General features: G+C 58.7%; 1 protein-coding gene across 5 annotated transcripts; it reads left to right on the top strand.

Moving 5' to 3' along the window:
• The first annotated feature begins 799 nt into the window (after positions 1-799).
• Positions 800-19041, top strand: HID1 (HID1 domain containing). 5 transcript variants are annotated; one of them, XM_053211480.1, is made up of 19 exons: positions 800-1009; positions 6273-6422; positions 6955-7125; positions 7668-7778; positions 8378-8484; positions 8749-8865; positions 10215-10437; positions 10618-10674; positions 11490-11630; positions 11810-11900; positions 12133-12284; positions 12390-12468; positions 14298-14462; positions 15563-15871; positions 16211-16317; positions 16822-16902; positions 17501-17592; positions 17735-17893; positions 18146-19041. In XM_053211480.1, the coding sequence occupies exons 1-19, from the start codon at positions 944-946 to the stop codon at positions 18207-18209; spliced, it is 2442 nt and encodes an 813-aa protein (XP_053067455.1). In that variant the 5' UTR covers positions 800-943; the 3' UTR covers positions 18210-19041. The 5 variants fall into 5 exon arrangements, with proteins under 5 accessions (XP_053067455.1, XP_053067454.1, XP_053067453.1 ...); XM_053211479.1 differs by having other exon boundaries at positions 7668-7781; XM_053211478.1 differs by having other exon boundaries at positions 7665-7778.
• Positions 19042-19546: the final 505 nt, after the last annotated feature.

The following is a 19546-nucleotide window of genomic DNA, read 5'->3' as shown; positions in this document are numbered from 1 at the left end:
CTTACCTCAGAGGTAGGTTTTTCTTGTGTTAGAGGCATCATCATCATTGATAATATTAATTTGCCTCTATCAAAGGCTCACTCAGCTGAACCATATTTACTTCTTTCCTCGTTTCTTTCCCAAGCCAATTGCTCATAAAGGGCAGGCCCCGTGACTTAAGCTCCCAATGTCCCTGTCCTTGACACAGTGTTAGTAAATAATAGTCCCGCAACACATTTTGTTGAAAACAGATGGACCTCCAAGCATTCTCAGGGAAGGCAGGTGGCCAGAAAGGAGTTGTGGGACCTGGGGGACCCTCCCACTCTCATCAGGCCAGGGAGCTGCTTTTCTGGAGCCTGGGGCTTGTGGCTGGAAAAAAGCGGGGCTGTCTGGTGATGTGGGTTTGACAGGTCAAATAAAAGGGAACCAGGAAAGCAAATACCGAGGGGGGGAAAAAAAAGGAATGGGGAGAATCGGGATTGACAAGGAAGAAACTCAAAGGAGAGGGCTGCCTGGGAAAGTACGGGCCCAGAGTTGCGTGGGACCAATGGTGAGGATGGGGGCAGGGAATGGGAGGCTGGGAGCGTTGCGGGCCCTGGCGGCCGAGTGGAAATGGGAGAGCTGGAACAGGGACAGCGCTCTGAAGCCGAAGGGAGGGCGCAGAGGTACGGGGTCCGGGGGAGCAGGACGCCTGGAGTGTGTGGCCACAGTGGATCCGAGGGGGAGACTCCCGGCGCACGCAGCGGGCGGGGCGGGGCGCGGCAGGTGCGGGGGCGGAGCCACGTGAGGGCGGAGCCAAGTGGGGAGGAGCCTGGAGGGGGCGGGGCCGACGCCGGGCCCGCAGGCGGGGTGCGCCGCTCCTCTTCTGCGAGAGCAGCGGGGGCCGCGGAGCTGGAGCTGGAGCCGGAGCCCGGGCCGGGGCGGGAGTCGGGGCCGGGGCCGGGCCGGAGCGGGCTCCAGCGATATGGGGTCGGCCGACTCTAAGCTGAATTTCCGAAAGGCGGTGATCCAGCTCACCACCAAGACGCAGGTGCGACCGGGGCCCTGGCCTCCCCACCCACCTGCCGGGCTGGGGGCTGGGCAGGGCCGGGGGGCTGCGCGAACTTGGCTTGTCAGGAGATGGGGGACCGGCTGGCCTGCAGGGTGACGCTGAAGCCAGGGCCGGAGTGGGACCCTTGGCCTGTAGCCCAAGGCTTCATCCCCTAGCCCTAGTCCCTCACGCCCAGCCTCCTCTCCCGGGAATATCCCTCTATCCGCAGCCGCTGTTGCCACCTTAGGCTGACGTGTGCCTACTCCCAGAGCCGGCATCGCTGCTGTCCGCCACCTGTCCCGCCCCCTCCCCCCACCCCACCTCCGCTCCCGCCCCTCCAGCCTCGCGTCTCCAGCTTCCCCTCCTTCCCGCCCCCATCCACCCATCCACCTCCCTGCTCCCCTCCCTGCCCCTCGGTGCCCGAGGTTCCCAGACGCACAGACCCTGGCTGATTCAATGCAAACAAAGCCGGGCCGGCGCCTGCCGGGTCGGGGAAAACAGCTGGTGCGCGCTGGTAGCGGCCTCTCTGGGCCCAGGTCGATGTCCACAGCAAGGGAAGGCCCGGGTCTTCCTGAGAACGTGCAAAGAGTGGCGGGCAGCACTGCAGCCTAGCAAAGAGACCTGTTCCCAGGCCCATGAAGTCCGGTTTCCCAGCTGGGGATCACTGCTCCAGGGGGCTCCTCCTCTGAGGCCCAGCGGTGGGGATGGCTGTGTTTTCAGGTACCCTCTGTTCTCTGGGTCAGGGCTGACAACCCTCCAAGTTGTCTTTGACTGGCTGGTGTGGGGCCTGGGGATGTCTTTCAGCCTAGTCCATGCCTGCACACTCCCCTGAATTCGCAAGTGGCACAGGGATCACCTCCTTGCCCCCAACATATAGGACCTGGCCCCAGCAAAGCTGCTTCTCTGCCTACCCCTTCTCTCCTTACCCCTTGAACCAGGCTGCCCTGGCTACAGAGATGCCCAGCCTTGATTCCGCAGATCCCCCACATTCAAGGGAGTCAGGACTGCTGTCTGGGACTTTCCTCTTACCCTTACCCCCAAAGGCTCTCTCTTGCTCATGGCAGTTAGAGTGGGACTGAGGGAGCCATCTCCCCACAGCCAGCTGGTCACAGCTCCAGAGGCTGGGCCTCTCGTCTTATACTCTCTCATTCCCACGAGAGATAGGTCAGGTGCCTGGCAAATGCCCAGGGCCTCTGGAGAGTCCAGACCCAGCTAAGAGGCATTTGATAGAAACCAGATTTGCTTCTCAGCCACTTCCCTGATGGCTCCTGATTCATTCTAGCACTTGGCTTTTTGGGGATGGGGCTTCTAGGTCTATGGGTGGGAAGTGGGCCAGTCCCTCTGTGTGGGGCCACAGGGAGAGGAGGGAGGGAGGCAGACTCCCATGTTTACCTACCAGGGGAAGGAAACACCTTGTTGGAGGAATGAACTATGGGCTGTTGGCTCAGCAGGCAGGGTCCTTTGCCAGACCAGCAGGACTAGCTCAGCCAGGTCCCAAAGGATCTGGGTAGATTAGAATCCTACCTGCGCTAGCCCTCTCCCCAAAATACAGTGTGCCCATGGCTTTCCCGGCCCTGTTATGCAGCTGGCTGCGATGCTACTGTCCCGTTTCCCAGCTGAGGACAGTGAGTTGGCTTGGGTCAAGACTGGAGCTGGAGACCAGGTTGGGTCTCCCTCCAGAGACCAGTAGGGCCCTGCAGGTGGGAAGGGACCTGGGGTGGCCTGAGGGAGAGACCCTGAAGCCTCCGGTCCTGCAGAGTAACTTGGCTTGGGCAGCTGGGGAGTGAAGACCAGATCCCAGTTGGTTGTTCCAGACCTTGCCACTCAGAATCCCCAAGGAGACTCAGGCCAGTGGTCCACAGGGTGTCCTCTAGTCTCAGATCCTTAGAGGCTGTGCTGTGAACACAGATGTTTGTTCTGGGCCGCAGACAAACCGACCCAGCACCTTTTCCTGTGGCGTGGACGTGAGCCACCACTGCTGGGCCTTCCCTGTCTTCCTGCACTGCATCCTGTTTTCTTCCTGCCCTGGGCTAGGCCCGACCCTGGTCCTGAGGCTTAGCAATTTGGGCTGTGTTTCCTGAACCTTCCCTAGGATGGGTGGGGCGCTAGAAGGAGGACCTTCCTGGACCCGGAACCCTCCCCTAGATCCTGCCTTTTTGGAGATTCTCTCTGTAGGCCAGGTGAAACCTGGTGGGTCCATGTTTACGTGTGTGCACATATATGTGCGTGTGAATCTGTGGTGACGCGGTCCTCCAGGACAGGTCACCCTTAGCAGACTAGAGCACTTGTGGTCCTTCCTTCCCTCTCACCCCCAGCAAGTTAAAAAGATGTAGCTGGGCCCCTAAGCTGGTGGGGGGTCTGGCCTGAGCAGATGTTGGCAAAACCGGGCTAAGAATATCTGGTTTCCCACCAGGGTAGTTCAGTTCCTATGCCCTGGCAGCAAGAGCGTTCCTACCTCCAGCAAAAATACTCTTTTCAAAAAAGACTGGCTTGACTCTAGAAGCTTCCGCGAGTTGTGTGGAGCCCAGCTCAGGTAACTGGGACCAGAGCTAAGCTGTGTTTCTCCCCTCAGAAGCCTGAGAGGCCCCAGTGACCCTGGCCAATACCCATAGCATCAGGCCAGCCTGGGGTAGCCAGGTGATGGTGACCGAGCTGAAGCCAGGTGATGGTGACCGAGCCGCAATGGGAGCCAGAGAGCTGGGACTCTCTTCTGCTTCTTGGTTGGACTAGCCTGGGGCCTCCTAAGTTTCCTTCTAAGTCTCTCTCCTCATTTTGAATTCAGTCCCTAGGTGATACTTGCCTGATGAACTGGGCCAGAGGTCAAGTCCACTGGTGCTCAGATGAGTTTCTGCCCCTTTAAGGGGGTAGTAACCACCTGGGTGGTGGGGAAAGTGTCAGAGATGGGGGCTTCCCAGAGGTGCTCCCAGGTTTTCTAGGATGTCCTTCCCCATCCCAATCCTGGTCACCCACACTGTGTGTGTGTGTGGGGGGGGGTGGGTTGTGGCATCCTGTGACTCCAGTGACTGTCAGAGGGCTGTCCAGGCTGAGGGCAGGAGGGCCAGCAAACCCCAGCCCCAGGGCCCCTCCTTTGGCCTTTGTTCTTCTCCCCAGCTAACTTGCTCTACCAGTTCTGAGACTGAGCAGGCCCTGGTACCAGGCCTGGCCTGAGGGCCATGGCCATGTGCTGTCCCCCAAGTGCTCCCCTGTAACTTGGAAGGTGGGGGGCGCTGCTTGGGGAGTGGGCCAGGGTACACTTGGACCTTGGTGAGGCTTTCTACCCCACCCGGAGCTTGGACAGCCCCACTGGTGCTCAGCCCTGCCCAGGGACTAGATTGAAGCGATCTCTAGGACTAATGATGGCCTTTCCCTGAACAAATATTGGCTGAACATCTGCCATATGCCCTAAGTGCAGGGTCAAGGAAACAGGGCTGGTGGGCTAATGGGGCCTTGAGGCAGGTGCATTGAGACCCTGGAGTCAGTGCCTATGAGGAGTGACTGAGGGTGGGGAGCAGGGTTCCAAGGTGGAAGCAATCCTGTCTGGATCTAGAGCTCTGGGAGAATTCTTGGAAGAAGGGGATTCAGAGGACGGAGTTATTTTTAAATGAGATATATATATATATATATATATATATATTTTTTTTTTTTTTTGATGGTAAGAGTAATGCACACTGTGTGTGGATTTGTGTGGTAGCAGGGCATTTATCAGCGCTTTCAGAGAAGGGAGAAGGCTGGGTTGATGGAGCAACCAGGGTCTCTTGTGGGAGCTGCTGTTCAGAGGGTGCCTCGGACACCCTGGCCCTCAGCAGACGAACATTCAAAAGGAAAAAGTAGTGATGCGTGCGCTTGCCAAAAAATATCAGTTAAAAAATAAAAACCACCCAGAGAGTTAATCTCTGTGAACATTCTGTCATTTTCTTCTAGGCTTTTATTGCTGTATAATTTAGCAAAGATTGTGACCACCTTGCAGTTAGTTTTTACCTTATCTTTTCCACACAGTGTTGTACCTTGAGTGTTTTTCATTCATTAACACTCCTTGGGAACACGGTTCTGGTGGCTTGCATAATAACCAGTTATATGGAAGTGTCTTAACTTTTTGAGTGTTCCCTGATTGTTGGCTAGTTAGGTCGATTCCAACTTCTCACTATTATCAACCATAGCACGTCAGTGAGCATCCTTATACGTGCACCTGTCTGATCATTTCTTTAGGGTTTCTAGAAGTGGAATTGATGATTCAAATTGGTGCCCTCTGTGAACTGCCTATGTGATTCAAAATGCACAACTGTGTTTAAGATGTGTCACTTCCCTAGGACCGGTGGAACTTTGGAATGTGCTAGAAGGGTGGGCATGCGGGGAAGAGGGGACAGTCCGAGCAAAGGCAAAGAGAAGTTGTGACAGGGTTGTGTCATAGGGATAGGACATACTGGTGTGTGTGCGTCCGTGTACAATATGTGTGTGTGTGCATACGTGTGTAGATACGTGTGCACACATGTGTGCACGCATGTAGGTATGTTAGGTCAGATCTTGGCTGACTGTCTGGCCCAGGTCTGGACTCAGTCCTGCAGGCAGTGGGGAGCCCTAAAGGTCTCTGTGGAGGGAACAGTGCCTTCGGTGCTGTGCTTTGAACATGGGTTGGGGGCAGTGTGGAGGCAGGATTGAGGAGATAAATTTGGAGGTGGGGCCCTGGCAAGAGTGGACTGAGCTGCGGTGCTGGCGGTGAGTGCTGAGAGGAGCAGGGGCAGTCAGAGAGCCACGCGGGTTGACTCCTTTAGACTTGGGTGCGCCGGGAGAGGGTGGAAGCCGGGACCGAGGGGAGACGGTGAGGCTGGGCTTAGGCGAAATGATCATCCATCGATCATCCATCGTCTTGCCTTCTTCCTTGGGGAGGGGCATGACCTGGGTCTGGTCCCCGGGCACTTGACCTAGCAGCTTGGCCTGGGGAGGTCCCCAGGTGGGGAGGCCCTGCCAGAGGAGGACGGTGAGTTTCCCTGTCCCTCAGGGACTGAGTTAGGCTTTGGCTGCTGAACTCAGTGCCCGGCTCACCTCTGGCATCCGCACCAAGTGTCTCCAGCCTGCCTGTGCCAGCCCGGGCTCGTGATGGCTGCAGCATGGCCCCCACATGGGAGGGCTCCTGGGCACCAGCAGGGATGGCACAAGGGGACCGTGGCTTCCTTGCTGGGGCTCCCTTGGCTACAGACTGGTCAAACTGTGGGCCTGTCGGCAAGGGATAGTGTAATCACTGTGGACACACCGGGTCCCCCCACAGCCTGTGGAAGCCACCGATGATGCCTTTTGGGACCAGTTCTGGGCGGACACGGCCACCTCGGTGCAGGATGTCTTTGCCCTGGTGCCAGCGGCAGAGATCCGGGCTGTGCGGGAGGAGTCACCCTCCAACCTGGCCACTCTGTGCTACAAGGTGAGCGCAAGGTACCCCGTCCCTCGCTGCCACTCCCTGCTGGGCCATTTCCCACCCTCCCAGGGGGGCGTGGAAGCTGGCCCAGCCCTGGGGACCGACAGAGCAGGTCCCCAATGACATCCCACCTGCCCAGGTCTGGGCAGTCTCAAGGTGGCACCCACCTGGACCCGCTGGCTGGGCTCTGGCAGGGAAGTGATCCAGGCACCCACTCCCTGTGAGGGCTTCCTCCGGCCCCCACCTTGCTGAGCACCTTCCCACACATCCGCTTATTCAACTCATCCTGTGTGGTGGACGCTGTTACTGTCACCATTTTACAGATGACGAGACAGATTCAGACAGGTGGTCACTTAGCAAGGTCTCAGCCAGTGAGCGGCGGGCTGGGCTCTCCAGTGAGGCTGCTCTCTGGGCCACTTCCCGTCCCCCTGGGCTGACTGAGCCCGTCTGCCTCTACCCCTCCAAAGCCTGGAATGACCCCAAGTGTCAGAGCCCCACTCCCCACCCTTCTAGTGTACCCCTCTGCGTGTCCCCACAGGCCGTGGAGAAGCTGGTGCAGGGAGCGGAGAGCGGCTGCCATTCGGAGAAGGAGAAGCAGATCGTTCTGAACTGCAGCCGGCTTCTCACCCGTGTGCTGCCCTACATCTTTGAGGACCCTGACTGGAGGGGCTTCTTCTGGTCCACAGTGCCCGGGGCAGGGCGAGGAGGGGTCTGTGGGCCTGGCTGTGGGGCTGGGTGGGAGGTGATGGGGAGACAGGGAGAGAACCCATTTGGGGTTGGTCATATTCCTCCAAATCTCTTGTGGCGTTTGGGAAGTACGCGAGTAGGCGAGTAGGGGGTGCTACTGAGGAGGGGGCTTCTCCCACAGGGGTCTCTGCCCCTGCAGCTGGGCAGATGTGGGGCAGGGCAGCTGGGCACTTGCCCTCCCTGGCTGCCCCCTCCCGGGCCGAGGGCAGGACCCCAGTGATTCCCAGCAGGCCTGAGGCTCTAGAGTTTTAGGGACCTGGCCTGGCTCCTCCCAGTCAGTGGGGAGGGTTTTTCCTCCCAGGGTCCCAGCCCTGCTCCTGCTCTGGCCCCCTTCTGCCTAAGGAGGTTTGAGGTGATTGGGAATCTACTTCCTTTCTCTTCTGCCTCTATCTTCATCCCACTGCCCATGGGTGCCTGCCTGGGCCCAGATCCCAGCCGCCTTCTGGGGCCACCTCTCCTTGGCCAGCGACCACTGAGGGGGCCTATATGTTATGTCCCTAGCAGGGAGAGGACGACGACGAGAATGCCCGGCCCTTGGCTGAGTCCTTGCTTCTGGCCATCGCTGACCTTCTCTTCTGCCCAGATTTCACTGTCCAGAGCCACCGCAGGAGCACTGTGGTGAGAGCCCCCCAGTCTTCCACCCCCCAGACCGGGGAGGGCTCTGGTCCTGGGTTGGGGCTGGTTGAAGTTCCCTGGGGCGGGACGCTGTGAGGGCAGGGTCTGCTCTGGGAGAGCCGGGCAGGTCTGGGAAGGGCTGGTGGCTGGTACAGCTGGAGAGGAGCCAGCTGGTGCCTGGCCCTGCCCCCTGTATCCGGGAGGCTGGCACAAGCACCCATTGTCCTCGCCTAGGCAGTGGGTGGGGGGTGTGGGGCTTGGACGGAGGAGGTCTGGCCCTTTCACTTCCTGGGGGCCCATGGACTCGACCTTGAGTGTTCTCTGCCCCCCACCCCCACGCACCTCCAGGTTAACCCAATTCCGTTCCCTTCCCGCCCCCTCTCTCTCTCTCCCTGCCTCAAGCTGGACCGAGGAAGTAAAAGAACCAGAGGAGAAAAATGAACTTTCAAGAACATTAATTTCTTCCCTTGTGCATTATCACCTGGGGCATTTTGAGGCTCTGTCTTTAGGATAATATGAGGGTCTCTGCCCCCAGGGATGACAATGGGGGGTCTTGATCACTCACTCCCAGCCTGATCACTCTCTGACCGTGTCCCCAGGACTCGGCAGAGGATGTCCACTCCCTGGACAGCTGTGAATACATCTGGGAGGCTGGCGTGGGCTTTGCTCACTCTCCCCAGCCCAACTACATTCATGACGTGAACCGGTGAGCTTTGGTTGGACCCGGAGCCCACGGTGTGGCTGGACGCCAGGCCTTCCCCCCACTCCCCGGCTCAGAGAGGGAACCACGCATGGGGTCTTTCAAGGAGACCCTGTCCACTTGGGACCCAACATCAATCTGATAGACATAAAGTGGGGTCATTGCTTTTCATGGACTTGAGCTGGGGCCGGGCAGGGTGGGCATGCCCTCCTACAGGAGAATTGCCATCCTCAGGTACTGAACCCCCTGCCGTAACCCCCCCTCCCTAAGGATGGAGCTGTTGAAACTGCTGCTGACATGCTTCTCTGAGGCCATGTACCTGCCCCCAGCTCCGGACAGTGGCAGTACCAACCCGTGGGTGCAGTTCTTTTGTTCCACGGAGAACAGGTGAGGGGCCCCCGGCCTTTCCTTCCATTCTTCTGGTTCTAGGCAGCTGGGAGCGGAGGCTGCTCTCCAGCCCCGAGTCTTAGTTGAGGGGAGGTGCTGCCCCCTGGTGGTGATGGCTTGTAATGTACCGGCCACACGTTGTGCTCTCAAAGTCCAATGTCCCAACTGTGTGGGGCGGGGAGGGGGGGGGAGGTTGGGGTAGGGGAATGGTGCCTGGGTCCTCCATCTAGAGCTGTGCTGTCCCGTAGAAATATAACGCCAACCGCATATGCAAGCCGAACATTTCCAGTGGTGACAGTAAAAGAATAAAAGAGAAACAGGTGGACTTAATTCTAATTTTTCATTTAACCGAATATATCCGAAATACTACTACCATTGAGCATGTAACCAGTGTGCAGAATTATTGAGCGGTTTTACATTCCCTTCATGCTAAGTTTTCAAAATCCGCCGTGTAGTTTATACTTACATCTGCATTCAGACCAGCCACGTTGTAAACTCTCAACGGCTACATGAGGCTTGTATCCAGCAGTGCCACTGAAGAGTGGCTGGGGAGAAGGCATCGTGAAATACCCCGAAGGATGGGGAAGCCTGGCCCACATGGGGGCGTCCCTGGGCTCTGGGGGCACATGGTGGGACTTAGCAACTACACATGCTGTGCAGAGCTGTGCCCAGGTTGGTGCAGGCAGCTCAGGAGGCTCCCTGAGGGGAAGCCCCCCACCCTGTGGGACCCCAGCCCGTTTTTTGAAGTCCCAAGGGAGGGTATCTGCCTCTCAAAGACCTGAGGGTCATTGTCAAGCCTGTAGATGGTGCAGTGCCAAAAATGGACCCTGATGTAAACTATGGGCTTTGGTGATGTGTCCACGTAGGTTCGGTGTGGCAAAGAGCCGCTCTGGCGTGGGCTATCGGTAGTGTGGGAGGCTGTGCGTGTGTGGGTGCAGGGGGTACAGGGGAATCTCTGTTCCTTCCTTGTGATTTTTGCCGTGAACCTAAAACTGCTCTAAAAATAGTCTTGCATTAAAAAAAAATAGGCTTTAGCCCTTGGGAGAAAAATCTAAGGGGTATCGACACGATTTCCCATATAACTGGCCATCCCACTCTTGGTAATAAATTCCTCTGCGCTTGGCCCAGCCTGGCCTGGGTTCTGGATGCAGGCAAGGACAAGGTGGGGTGTCTCTCTTAGCTCAGGAGGGGATCAGCCTGGTTCTGTAATCTGGCTCCCAGCCTAGGGCGAGTACCGGAACACTTGTGGAACGAGGGGGTGGCCTGGCTGACCCTCCTGCGTGGCCACCTGGGAGGTGGACGAGGGCTGGTCTCGTGGTCTCCACAGCCTCGCCCCTCCTCTGCCGCAGACATGCCCTGCCCCTGTTTACTTCCCTCCTCAACACCGTGTGTGCCTATGACCCTGTGGGCTACGGGATCCCCTACAACCACCTGCTCTTCTCCGACTACCGGGAACCCCTGGTGGAGGAGGCTGCCCAGGTGCTCATTGTCACCTTGGACCATGACAGTGCCACCAGCGCCAGCCCCACCGTGGACGGCACCACGACAGGCACTGCCATGGATGACACGGACGTAAGGATGGGAGTGGGGGGAGGGCAGCTGGCCCTGCCAGGCTCGGGGCACTCTCTTTAGCAGAGCTGGGCAAGGGATACCAGGTGGGCACCTCGTGGTGAGCCTGGGGATGTCTGAGGGAGCCCTGGGGTAGGGGCAAGGGTGAAGCCACCCGCTTATCTCAGGCTCCACTCTTGGCAGCCTCCAGGACCTGAGAACCTGTTTGTGAACTACCTGTCCCGCATCCATCGTGAAGAGGTGAGTTGAACACTCCTCTTGCTCCGGTGGATTCTCAATGCCCACCCCCCACAATGGTTATGGCCTTGCAGGGGGGTGAGGGGTTGGAGACGAGATGGGGTAGGGGGAGTCCTGACCCCTACAGGAAGGAACCAGGGTCCCTGTGGACTTGGCCACCCCTGGTGAAACCGTGATGGCAGGACTTCGAGGGTTTTGAGACGCAGAAAAGGGCTGATGGCCTCAACTGGGTAAGGACAACTGGGCAGGCTTCCAGGAGGAGGTGGCTCTGAGGTCAGGTTTTGGTCAGGGGAATGACAGTGGCCTTAGAGGCCAGGCAGACCTGAATTCTTGTGTCCTGGGACCTTGGGGGAGGTTCTTGTGTTCCCAGAGCGCTGGCTTCTGCGGCTGTAACATGGAAACAGTAACTGCCCCCTTGCCTTGTTGAGAGGATTTCTTGTAGCAGGTGCTGAGTGAGTGACCGCTCTTTGAGAATAGTAGAGTGTGCCTCTGGTGTGACAGGGCGATGGGGAGGGGTGGGGGCATGGCATCGGTTAACACAGAGTCCAGTTCAGAGTGTGGGTGTGGGGGGTCACTAAGAGCAGCCTTGCTCGGGGACAGGGGAGCCTGTGGTCTGGGGGAGGGGCAGGAGTTCCCTCCGGACCTGCCCTGGACTCAGCTTCCTGAGGGGCCTGCATCCGGACAGCTATTGATGACAGAACCTAGGCCTTTCAGGCTCTAGAGGGGGGACCAGGCTCCGGGGGAATGAGGAGGCGTTTGTGGGGAAGCCGCAGCCACAGAGGGCTGGACTGGACAGGTTCCCGCTGTTCCCCACTCAGGACTTTCAGTTCATCCTCAAGGGCATAGCCCGGCTACTCTCCAACCCTCTGCTCCAGACCTATTTGCCCAACTCCACCAAGAAGATCCAGTTCCATCAGGAGCTGCTGGTCCTCTTCTGGAAGCTCTGTGACTTCAATAAGGTGGGCTGGCCTCGGGGACCTGGCCTGGCGGGCAGCGGTCTCCCCTGAGATGGGGAGCGGCCACTCTGGATAGCCCAGGGTTGGGGACAGTGTCTGGGGACACTCCCAGGATGGGAAGGGGGTGGGGCAGAGCCGTCTCCCCCCTGACCCTGCCCACCTGTCCCCCCCTCCCCCCCCAGAAATTCCTCTTCTTTGTGCTGAAGAGCAGTGATGTGCTGGACATCCTGGTCCCCACCCTCTATTTCCTCAATGATGCCCGAGCGGATCAGTGTAAGGCTGGGGGCGGGCATGAGATCCCGGGGGGGGGGGGGGGGGGAGGGGGCTTCCTTGTAGAGGGGGTGGGTCGGGCCGGTCTGTGCTGCCCCCCGGGAGCTCAGGCTTGGGGCTCTGACCTCCCAGAAGGGACTTCTTCCTGGGCTTCTGAGATGGGTCTCTGCCCCGGGCTCCCTTCCTCCCCTCCGCACCCTGTGTGGTGACTTACTCTCATTACCGCCTGCCGCAGCTCGGGTGGGCCTGATGCACATCGGAGTCTTCATCCTGTTGCTTCTGAGCGGCGAGCGGAACTTTGGGGTGCGGCTCAACAAGCCCTACTCAGTGCGCGTGCCCATGGACATCCCGGTCTTTACCGGTACTCACGCAGACCTGCTCATTGTGGTGAGGGGCCTCCCTCAGCCAGGGCCCGGGGACGGGGGGATGTCCTTTTGGCCCAGTATGGAGGTGGAGGGGACCCCACGGCCACCCCTCTGCCTCCTCGTACAGGTATTCCACAAGATCATCACCAGCGGTCACCAGCGGCTGCAACCCCTCTTCGATTGCCTGCTCACCATCGTGGTCAACGGTAGGGGGGCTGGGAGCCCGCCTTCCCAGTGCTCACCACCAGGTGGCGCCAGGCCACGGGCTGACCGGCCGTGCCTCCCTGGCTCAAACCCCTCCCTTCCAATAGCAGTATGATGGTAGCTTCCTTTACACTGGTCAATTTTCTAGTAGCCACATTAAAAACAACAACAACAACAACAACAAAACAGAAGCAGGTGACAATAATTTTATAATATATTTTATGTAATCCACTCTATCCAAAATACCATCATCTCAACATATAATTATACCCCATGCAAATTATTAGGATATACATTTCTTAATTTTTAAAATTTAATTATTTATATAAAAGTTTTAAAATGTTTATTTTTGAGAGAGAGAGAGAGAGAGACAGAGCGTGAGCAGGGGAATGGGCAGACAGAGAGAGAGACACAGAATCCAAAGCAGGCACCAGGCCCTGAGCTGTCAGCACAAAGCCTGATACGGCACTTGAACCCAACAAACTTGGGATCATGACCCGAGCTGAAGTCAGACATTTAACCAACTGAGCCACCCAAGCGCCCCTTAAATTTATTTATTTTTGAGAGAGAGAGAGAGAGAGAGGAAAAAAAAACAAACGAACGAGTGGGGGAGGGGCAGAGAGAGGAGGATAGAGAGAATCTGGAGCAGGCTTCGTGCTTTCAGCAATCTCACAAACCGTGAGATCATGACCTGAGCTGAACTAAAAAATCAGAGCCACGTAGGCGCCCCCCCAAATTATTGGGATATTTCATATTCTTTTTCACATCCAGTCTCCAAAATCTTGTGTATTTCACATGTGCAGCACATCTCGGCTAGAAGTAGCTTTGTTTCAAGTGTTTAAATGGCCACAAACAGCTTGTGGTGACTGTGCTGGACAGCACGGATTTGGACAGTGTGGTCTCAGGGCGCCAGGATGTGCCCCAGCCTCCCGCAAGGACTGCAGACCCCTGTGTCCCAGGGGAGGGGCTCAGGCTGGCTGGCATGCCGGACCCAGGAAGCAGGGTGGCTGTGGACTGAGGCAGAATGACTTATGTGCGGCTGACTTTTGGAGAGGACATCTTGGGAGGGAGTGGATTGGACTCCAGAGTTGATGGGCCGGAGCTGGGCCCTGGAGGCCCCTAGGTGCACCCTGAGCTCTGGGGCCAGAACCGCACCTTCCCTTACTGGTTCACTCCCTGGCTCTGTCTCACACATTTTAACTGAGCACTGTCTAAGTGTAGCTGCTTCTGAGAAATGCATTTGTGAACGAGAAAGCCACCGTCCCTGCCCCAGCCTGGTGAGGGAGAAAGACACGAGACAAAGAAGCTCACAGATCGATATATGGCTTCATGCCATGCACAGCGCTTTATCTCTGACTCCCCCTCACACGCCCTGCAAAAAATAAGTTTCTAATTATGCGTGGAGTATCCGTTTCATATTCCAGAAAGACTCACGGATCCTGAGTTTGTATCCCTGCTCAATCATTTTATAACGGGGAAATTTGGGCAAGTTTACAAACCTCTCCGAGTCTGTATAAAAATGGGGATGGTTTCATCTGTGTCCGGACCCGCCTCCCCACCCCCCCACCTTTCAGAGGTGTGGCGAGGAGTGGGCGAGAGGCCTTGTGTGAGTGGCTCTGTGAACAGTAGGGCTGTCCCCCTGGAGTCCTGTAGAAGGCGTGGCCAGTGTGGCCTTGGCCTCTGAGGACTCGTTCTTCCTGGCTTTGTGGGGGGCTTTACAGGCAAGGGGCAGGCAGGGGTTTGAAGCAGGGGTTTGAAGTCCTGTTCAGGCTGGGGGTGTGCAGGGAGGGCTGGCGGGGGCCCCAGGAGTGAGCCGGCTCCTCCCCTGCAGTGTCCCCCTACCTCAAGAGCCTGTCCATGGTAGCTGCCAATAAGCTCCTGCACCTGCTGGAGGCCTTCTCCACCACCTGGTTCCTCTTCTCTGCTGCCCAGAACCACCACCTGGTCTTCTTCCTCCTGGAGGCCTTCAACAACATCATCCAGTACCAGTTTGATGGTGAGGCAGCAGCCCGAGCCCCTGGCCTAGATGGGAATCAGGGCGGGCAGTGCGCAAGGACACCTTCCCGTCTAAGGAGGACACAGCTCCCTGTCCCGCCGCCCCCAGTCCATGCAACATGCATTTATTAAGCACCTGCTGTATACCAAGCTCAGTGCTGGGTGGAGGGGATACGGTGGAGAGCAAAGCAGAATGCTTCCTCCCCTATGGAGCTCCCAGCTGGGGATGGAGGCACAGAGGGAGGCTTCAAGTGGACGGTCACCCAAACAAACAGGTCACCTTAAATCTGATGAAAGGGAAGTTCGGAGTGGCACCGGCCCTGTGAATGTTGTAAATGCCAGGCTGCCTGCTGTAAATTCGGGCCTGGCCACTTGTTAGCTCTGTGACTGTGGGCACATAACCTCTCTGAGCTTTAGTTTCTTTGGCTATAAGACAGTCATAACGATAGTACTAAGAGTCCTTATCTCTGAGGGTGTTGGGAAGAATAAATAATACCCCACAAGAAGCATTTAGCAGAGTGTCTGGCAACTTCAATATTAGTGGTTATTATTGTTTCCAAAAGGAATATTTGCACTGATCGTGAGGGAGGAATGGGGGTGGGGGAGGGTAGAAAAGCATCGTGTGGGGTGGCAGCATATGCAAAGGCCCTGGGGTGAGATGCTGAACTGAAAGCAGAACAGTGTGGTGAGAGGCAGGACTAGAGAGCTGGATGGGGCATTGAAGGCCCAGAGCCGAGGGGATTCAGTGTGGGCAGCAGAGCACAGGCCCAGGCCATATTGTCCTTATTGTCCTTCCTTCCTGGTGACCTGGCTTAGGGACGTGGTCAAAATATTGAACAGCTGGCTTGGTGTGGACACTGACACACTGGGCCTGCCCCACTTTGCCAGTGTTACCCCTTAGTGTGCTGGGCCGTGAGGGGGTCTGGAAGGGACTGGGGAGGGGCACGGGGGGAGCTCATCCTAGAAGCTCTTCTCCAACAATGTGACATCTCGGTATAGCCACTGCCACCCCCACTGCCGGGTGCCAGTCCTGCAGCTCTGTCTCTTGGGCGCCCTGTACCCTCTCCTACCTCTGGGGTCAGACGCCCTCCTGTCCTCCAGACTCCCCCTCCCAGAAACCTGCCCGGCTGGAGGGGGAGGCGAGGGGGCCTCCCCGAGGTGAGGCGTGCTCCCTCTCTACAGGAAACTCCAACCTGGTCTACGCCATCATCCGAAAGCGCAGCGTCTTCCACCAGCTGGCCAACCTGCCCACCGACCCGCCTGCCATCCACAAGGCCTTGCAACGGCGCCGACGGACGGCTGAGCCCTTGTCCCGAACCGGCTCACAAGAGGGCGCCTCCATGGAGGGCTCCCGCCCTGCCGCCCCCGCCGAGCCCGGCACTCTCAAGACCAGCCTGGTGGCCACCCCAGGTGTGGCCCTGGCGGGTGGCAGGGGGGTGTGGGTGCCTGCGTGGTTGGGGGACAGACAGGGTCTCTGGGATGTCATGCAATCTCTGGCAAAGGGCATGGCCCGAGTTGGGAAGCCGAGGGTACAGGAATGGCCGCAGGGGTGGGGGTGAGGATATTGGGAGGCAGAGGAGGACTAGCTTGGTTGGGGGGTGGGACTGTGCCTCAGAACTGGGTGTGCGGGGGTCGGGCATGGCATCGCTAAAGTGGGGGAAAGAGAGGGCCTTGCGGGGCCCAGCGCAGATGCTTCCTCGGAGGGGCCCCACAGCAGGTGTCCTCACACCCACCTGCCCCCACCCCCAGGCATTGACAAGCTGACGGAGAAGTCCCAGGTGTCGGAGGATGGCACCTTGCGATCCCTGGAGCCCACGTCCCAGAAGAGCTCGGCGGATGGCAGTCCCACTGCAGAGGTGGGTGACGGGGACTCCCACAGTGGGGTGAGGTTGGGACTTCCCTTTCTCCCCAGCCTCTGCGGTGGGGGCCGGGCCAGGGTGCTCTGGGATTACCTGCAACAGAGGGCAGAAACCCAGTGCCCAGGGCATCTGGGGACTGGGGGTGCTTTCACAGACCTCTCCCTTGTTTACTGGTCCCAGGTTTAAGCCCTTGGCCTTCAGACTCCTCATCCATCAATCTTATCTGAGCTGAGCTGGCCTTTACCCGACCAGCCCAGTCAGCCCCTAGCCTGAAACCTGTCATCAGGCTGGGCTGGGTCGGGCAGGGCCTGAAGCCCAGGGCAAAGGATACTGGGCTGGGCTGTCCCCACCGTTCGGAGTGAGCCCCCCGCCAAGGGGGCCAGTGTCATTGCCTCCTAGATTCCAGGCTATGGGAGGGCCTGGGAAGAAGGGCTTTCCCTCTGTCCTCTGCCCCATGCCTGCTCCCTGTACCCCTCACTCCTGTCCCTTCCCTGGGTGCAGGAGCCCGGCCAGGCATGGCGGGAGCAGCGGCGACTGTCCAGCGTGTCAGCCAGTGGGCAGTGGAGCCCAACATCGGAGTGGGTGAGGGTTTGGGCAGGTGGCTCTGAGGTGGGGGCGGGGCGGGGGCTCTTGGCCCTACGAACAGCTCAGTGAAGGCTCGGAGGGGAATGTGTCCAAATCCAAGAACGAGCCTGGGAGCCAGGCTCCAGATCACTCCTTCCGGCTGGGTGACCTTGGACTCTGGCTGGGTTGCTTCCTCTGTCTACATTGTTCCGGAATATGCTGCAGGGTTGAACTCCAGTTGCCCACAGCGCTGGCTTCCTTACTAAGCTTTCCTTTCCAGCTTCCTTCCCCAGTTCACTTGTCCACTCCCTTGTGTGTGTCCTGTGATCACCACTAATTGTGCTTCAGTGGGCATAAACGTCCTACTTGGTCATGTCATTGCGAGGATCCAAGGGGACAGCTTTTGGCACGTAGTTTATGCTCGATGACAGGCCACAGCTCTTGCCATGAATAACCGTCAGTGTTCATGGGCCCTGCCCTGGGCCAGGCCCTTGTTGTGGTGAGCGGGGACCCTTTCTGCCCCGGGGAGCCCGTGCTTCTGGGTCAGGGGTCAGGCCTATCCCCTCGCCGGTGGGGGCTGCTCTCCCAGCCCCGGGAACCCCCGTCCCTCCCCCAGGTTCTCTCGTGGAAGTCCAAGCTGCCACTGCAGACGATCATGAGGCTGCTTCAGGTGCTGGTTCCCCAGGTGGAGAAGATCTGCATTGACAAGTGAGGCCTGGGGAGGGGGGGGCAGCAGGTGGGCCGGGGCGGGGCTGGGTGTGACCGGGAGCATGGGTCCCATGCTCCCCTCGACTTTCAGGGTGGGTTTCCCCATGTGGGCAAGTTGGAAACCATCCCCTCTTCCTGGCAGGGGCCTGACGGACGAGTCAGAGATCCTGAGGTTCCTGCAGCATGGCACCCTGGTGGGGCTGCTGCCCGTGCCCCACCCCATCCTCATCCGCAAGTACCAGGCCAATTCGGGCACGGCCATGTGGTTCCGCACCTACATGTGGGGCGTCATCTACCTGAGGTGGGTCTGCCCGGCGGGGGTGGGGGGGCGGCGGGGACTCAGCGGGGGTCTCCGCTCTGGGTCCCGGCATGGCAGTAGGCTTAATGTCAAGACGGTCAACCAGGAGGGTCTCGTCTAGTCGAGGGTGGGCTCCCACTGCCTAGGGTGGGACAGCAGGGTGGAAGGGGTTTGGGCTGTACCACGTCCTAGCTCCTCCCCAGTCTTTCCTGCAAGGCCTCCCAGCACCCCCGTGACAGCTGACTCCCTCCGCAGGAATGTGGACCCACCTGTCTGGTACGACACGGATGTGAAGCTGTTTGAGATCCAGCGGGTGTGAGGCTGGGACCAGGGGAGGGTGGGGCCCTGGCCCCTTGATGCTCCCCTGACTCCGTGTTCTGGGCTTTAAATGACCACAATCAGAGCCGGGGCTGACAGAGTGGCTGAGTCCTGGGGGGCAGGCTCTAAAGGCCCCTTGTAGCTGGGATGGTGGGGACAGGCTGTGATCAAACCCCTTTCCCTGCCCTCCCCCTCCCCAGAGGGGCATCTGGGTGGCTGTGGACTCACAGGAGACTCCTGTCTCCAGGGCTTCAGGCCCTGGCCAGAGCCCCCGCCTCACTCTGGCTCCCCCTCAAGACCCCTTTTCTGTGCTACCCACCCCCTGGGGCCACGGTCCCCTAATGGGCTGCCCTACAGGGAGCTGTGAGCTGTCCCTTAAGGCACCTGGCAGGGACAGGGGAGCCTTTCCAAGCCTCCTAACCTGGAACCACCTAGTCCAGGACCAGGCTTGCTGCTGGGGCCCAAAGGAGGAAGGACAGTGTCCGGGTCACTTGAGGAGGAGACTAGGGGCTACTAGACTGCAGAAGCCAGACTGGGGGACCTCCTGCATTTTAGGGGTTTGGAGTGGGGTGTTGAGGGTCTCCTGCTATATTCTCTCTGGTCAATGGATGTAGCCTGACTCTCTTATCCAGTAGGGGCAGAGAAGGGTGGGGAGGGAACCATTCGATCCTCCCTGCCCCCACCCGCTGCCTGGATGACTGGGGGGCGGAGGGGGCAGGATGCCACCCCTCCACCCTCCAGCTCTGGCCTCTGGATCTCCCTCACCCTATTTGTGTCAGTACAATCTTTGCTGTGTACAATCGGCCTCTTTACACAATAAACCGTCCTCTCCATGTCCTGGCTCTTTTTGCTTGGAGGGGAGGGGCTCGGGCCGTGGCTCTTGTCTTCAGGGGAGCTGGGGACTCTGTCTCCCAAAGTCAGTCCCCAGAGGGCCCTCAGCATATTCCTGGGAACCAGCATTTATCATTTTCTCGGGTAGGGAAATGGAGGCTTGCATCCTCTCACCCAGGATGCGCCCCCCTGGGCTCTGGCCACCCAGAGAAAGCGCCCAGGCAGGAGAGGACAGAAGTTTGCCTCCCAGCCTTCTGCAAGGCCCCCAGGGGCTGTGCTGGTCCCAGGAAGCCACCAAAACAGCACTGGGGATCCCTGGGGCTGCGGCCTTGTGCCTGGCAGTGCCCAGCATCATGGGGAGGGGCCCAGAGGCCTGCAAAGCCTGGGCTGCCCTCCCTGAGCCTCACCCTGGGCTTCACCTGGGGCCCAGCCCACTGTTTACACTGGGCTCAGGGTGATGGATGGGCCATCAGCGCCTCTGCCCCTTCCACCCAGTGCCTCGGAGGA

This window comes from Acinonyx jubatus, chromosome E1 (genome assembly GCF_027475565.1).
Source record: "Acinonyx jubatus isolate Ajub_Pintada_27869175 chromosome E1, VMU_Ajub_asm_v1.0, whole genome shotgun sequence".
In the NCBI taxonomy this organism is placed as follows: Eukaryota; Metazoa; Chordata; class Mammalia; order Carnivora; family Felidae; genus Acinonyx; species Acinonyx jubatus.
Note: the sequence above shows the minus strand (reverse complement) of the source record. Positions and strands in the feature narration are given on the sequence as shown.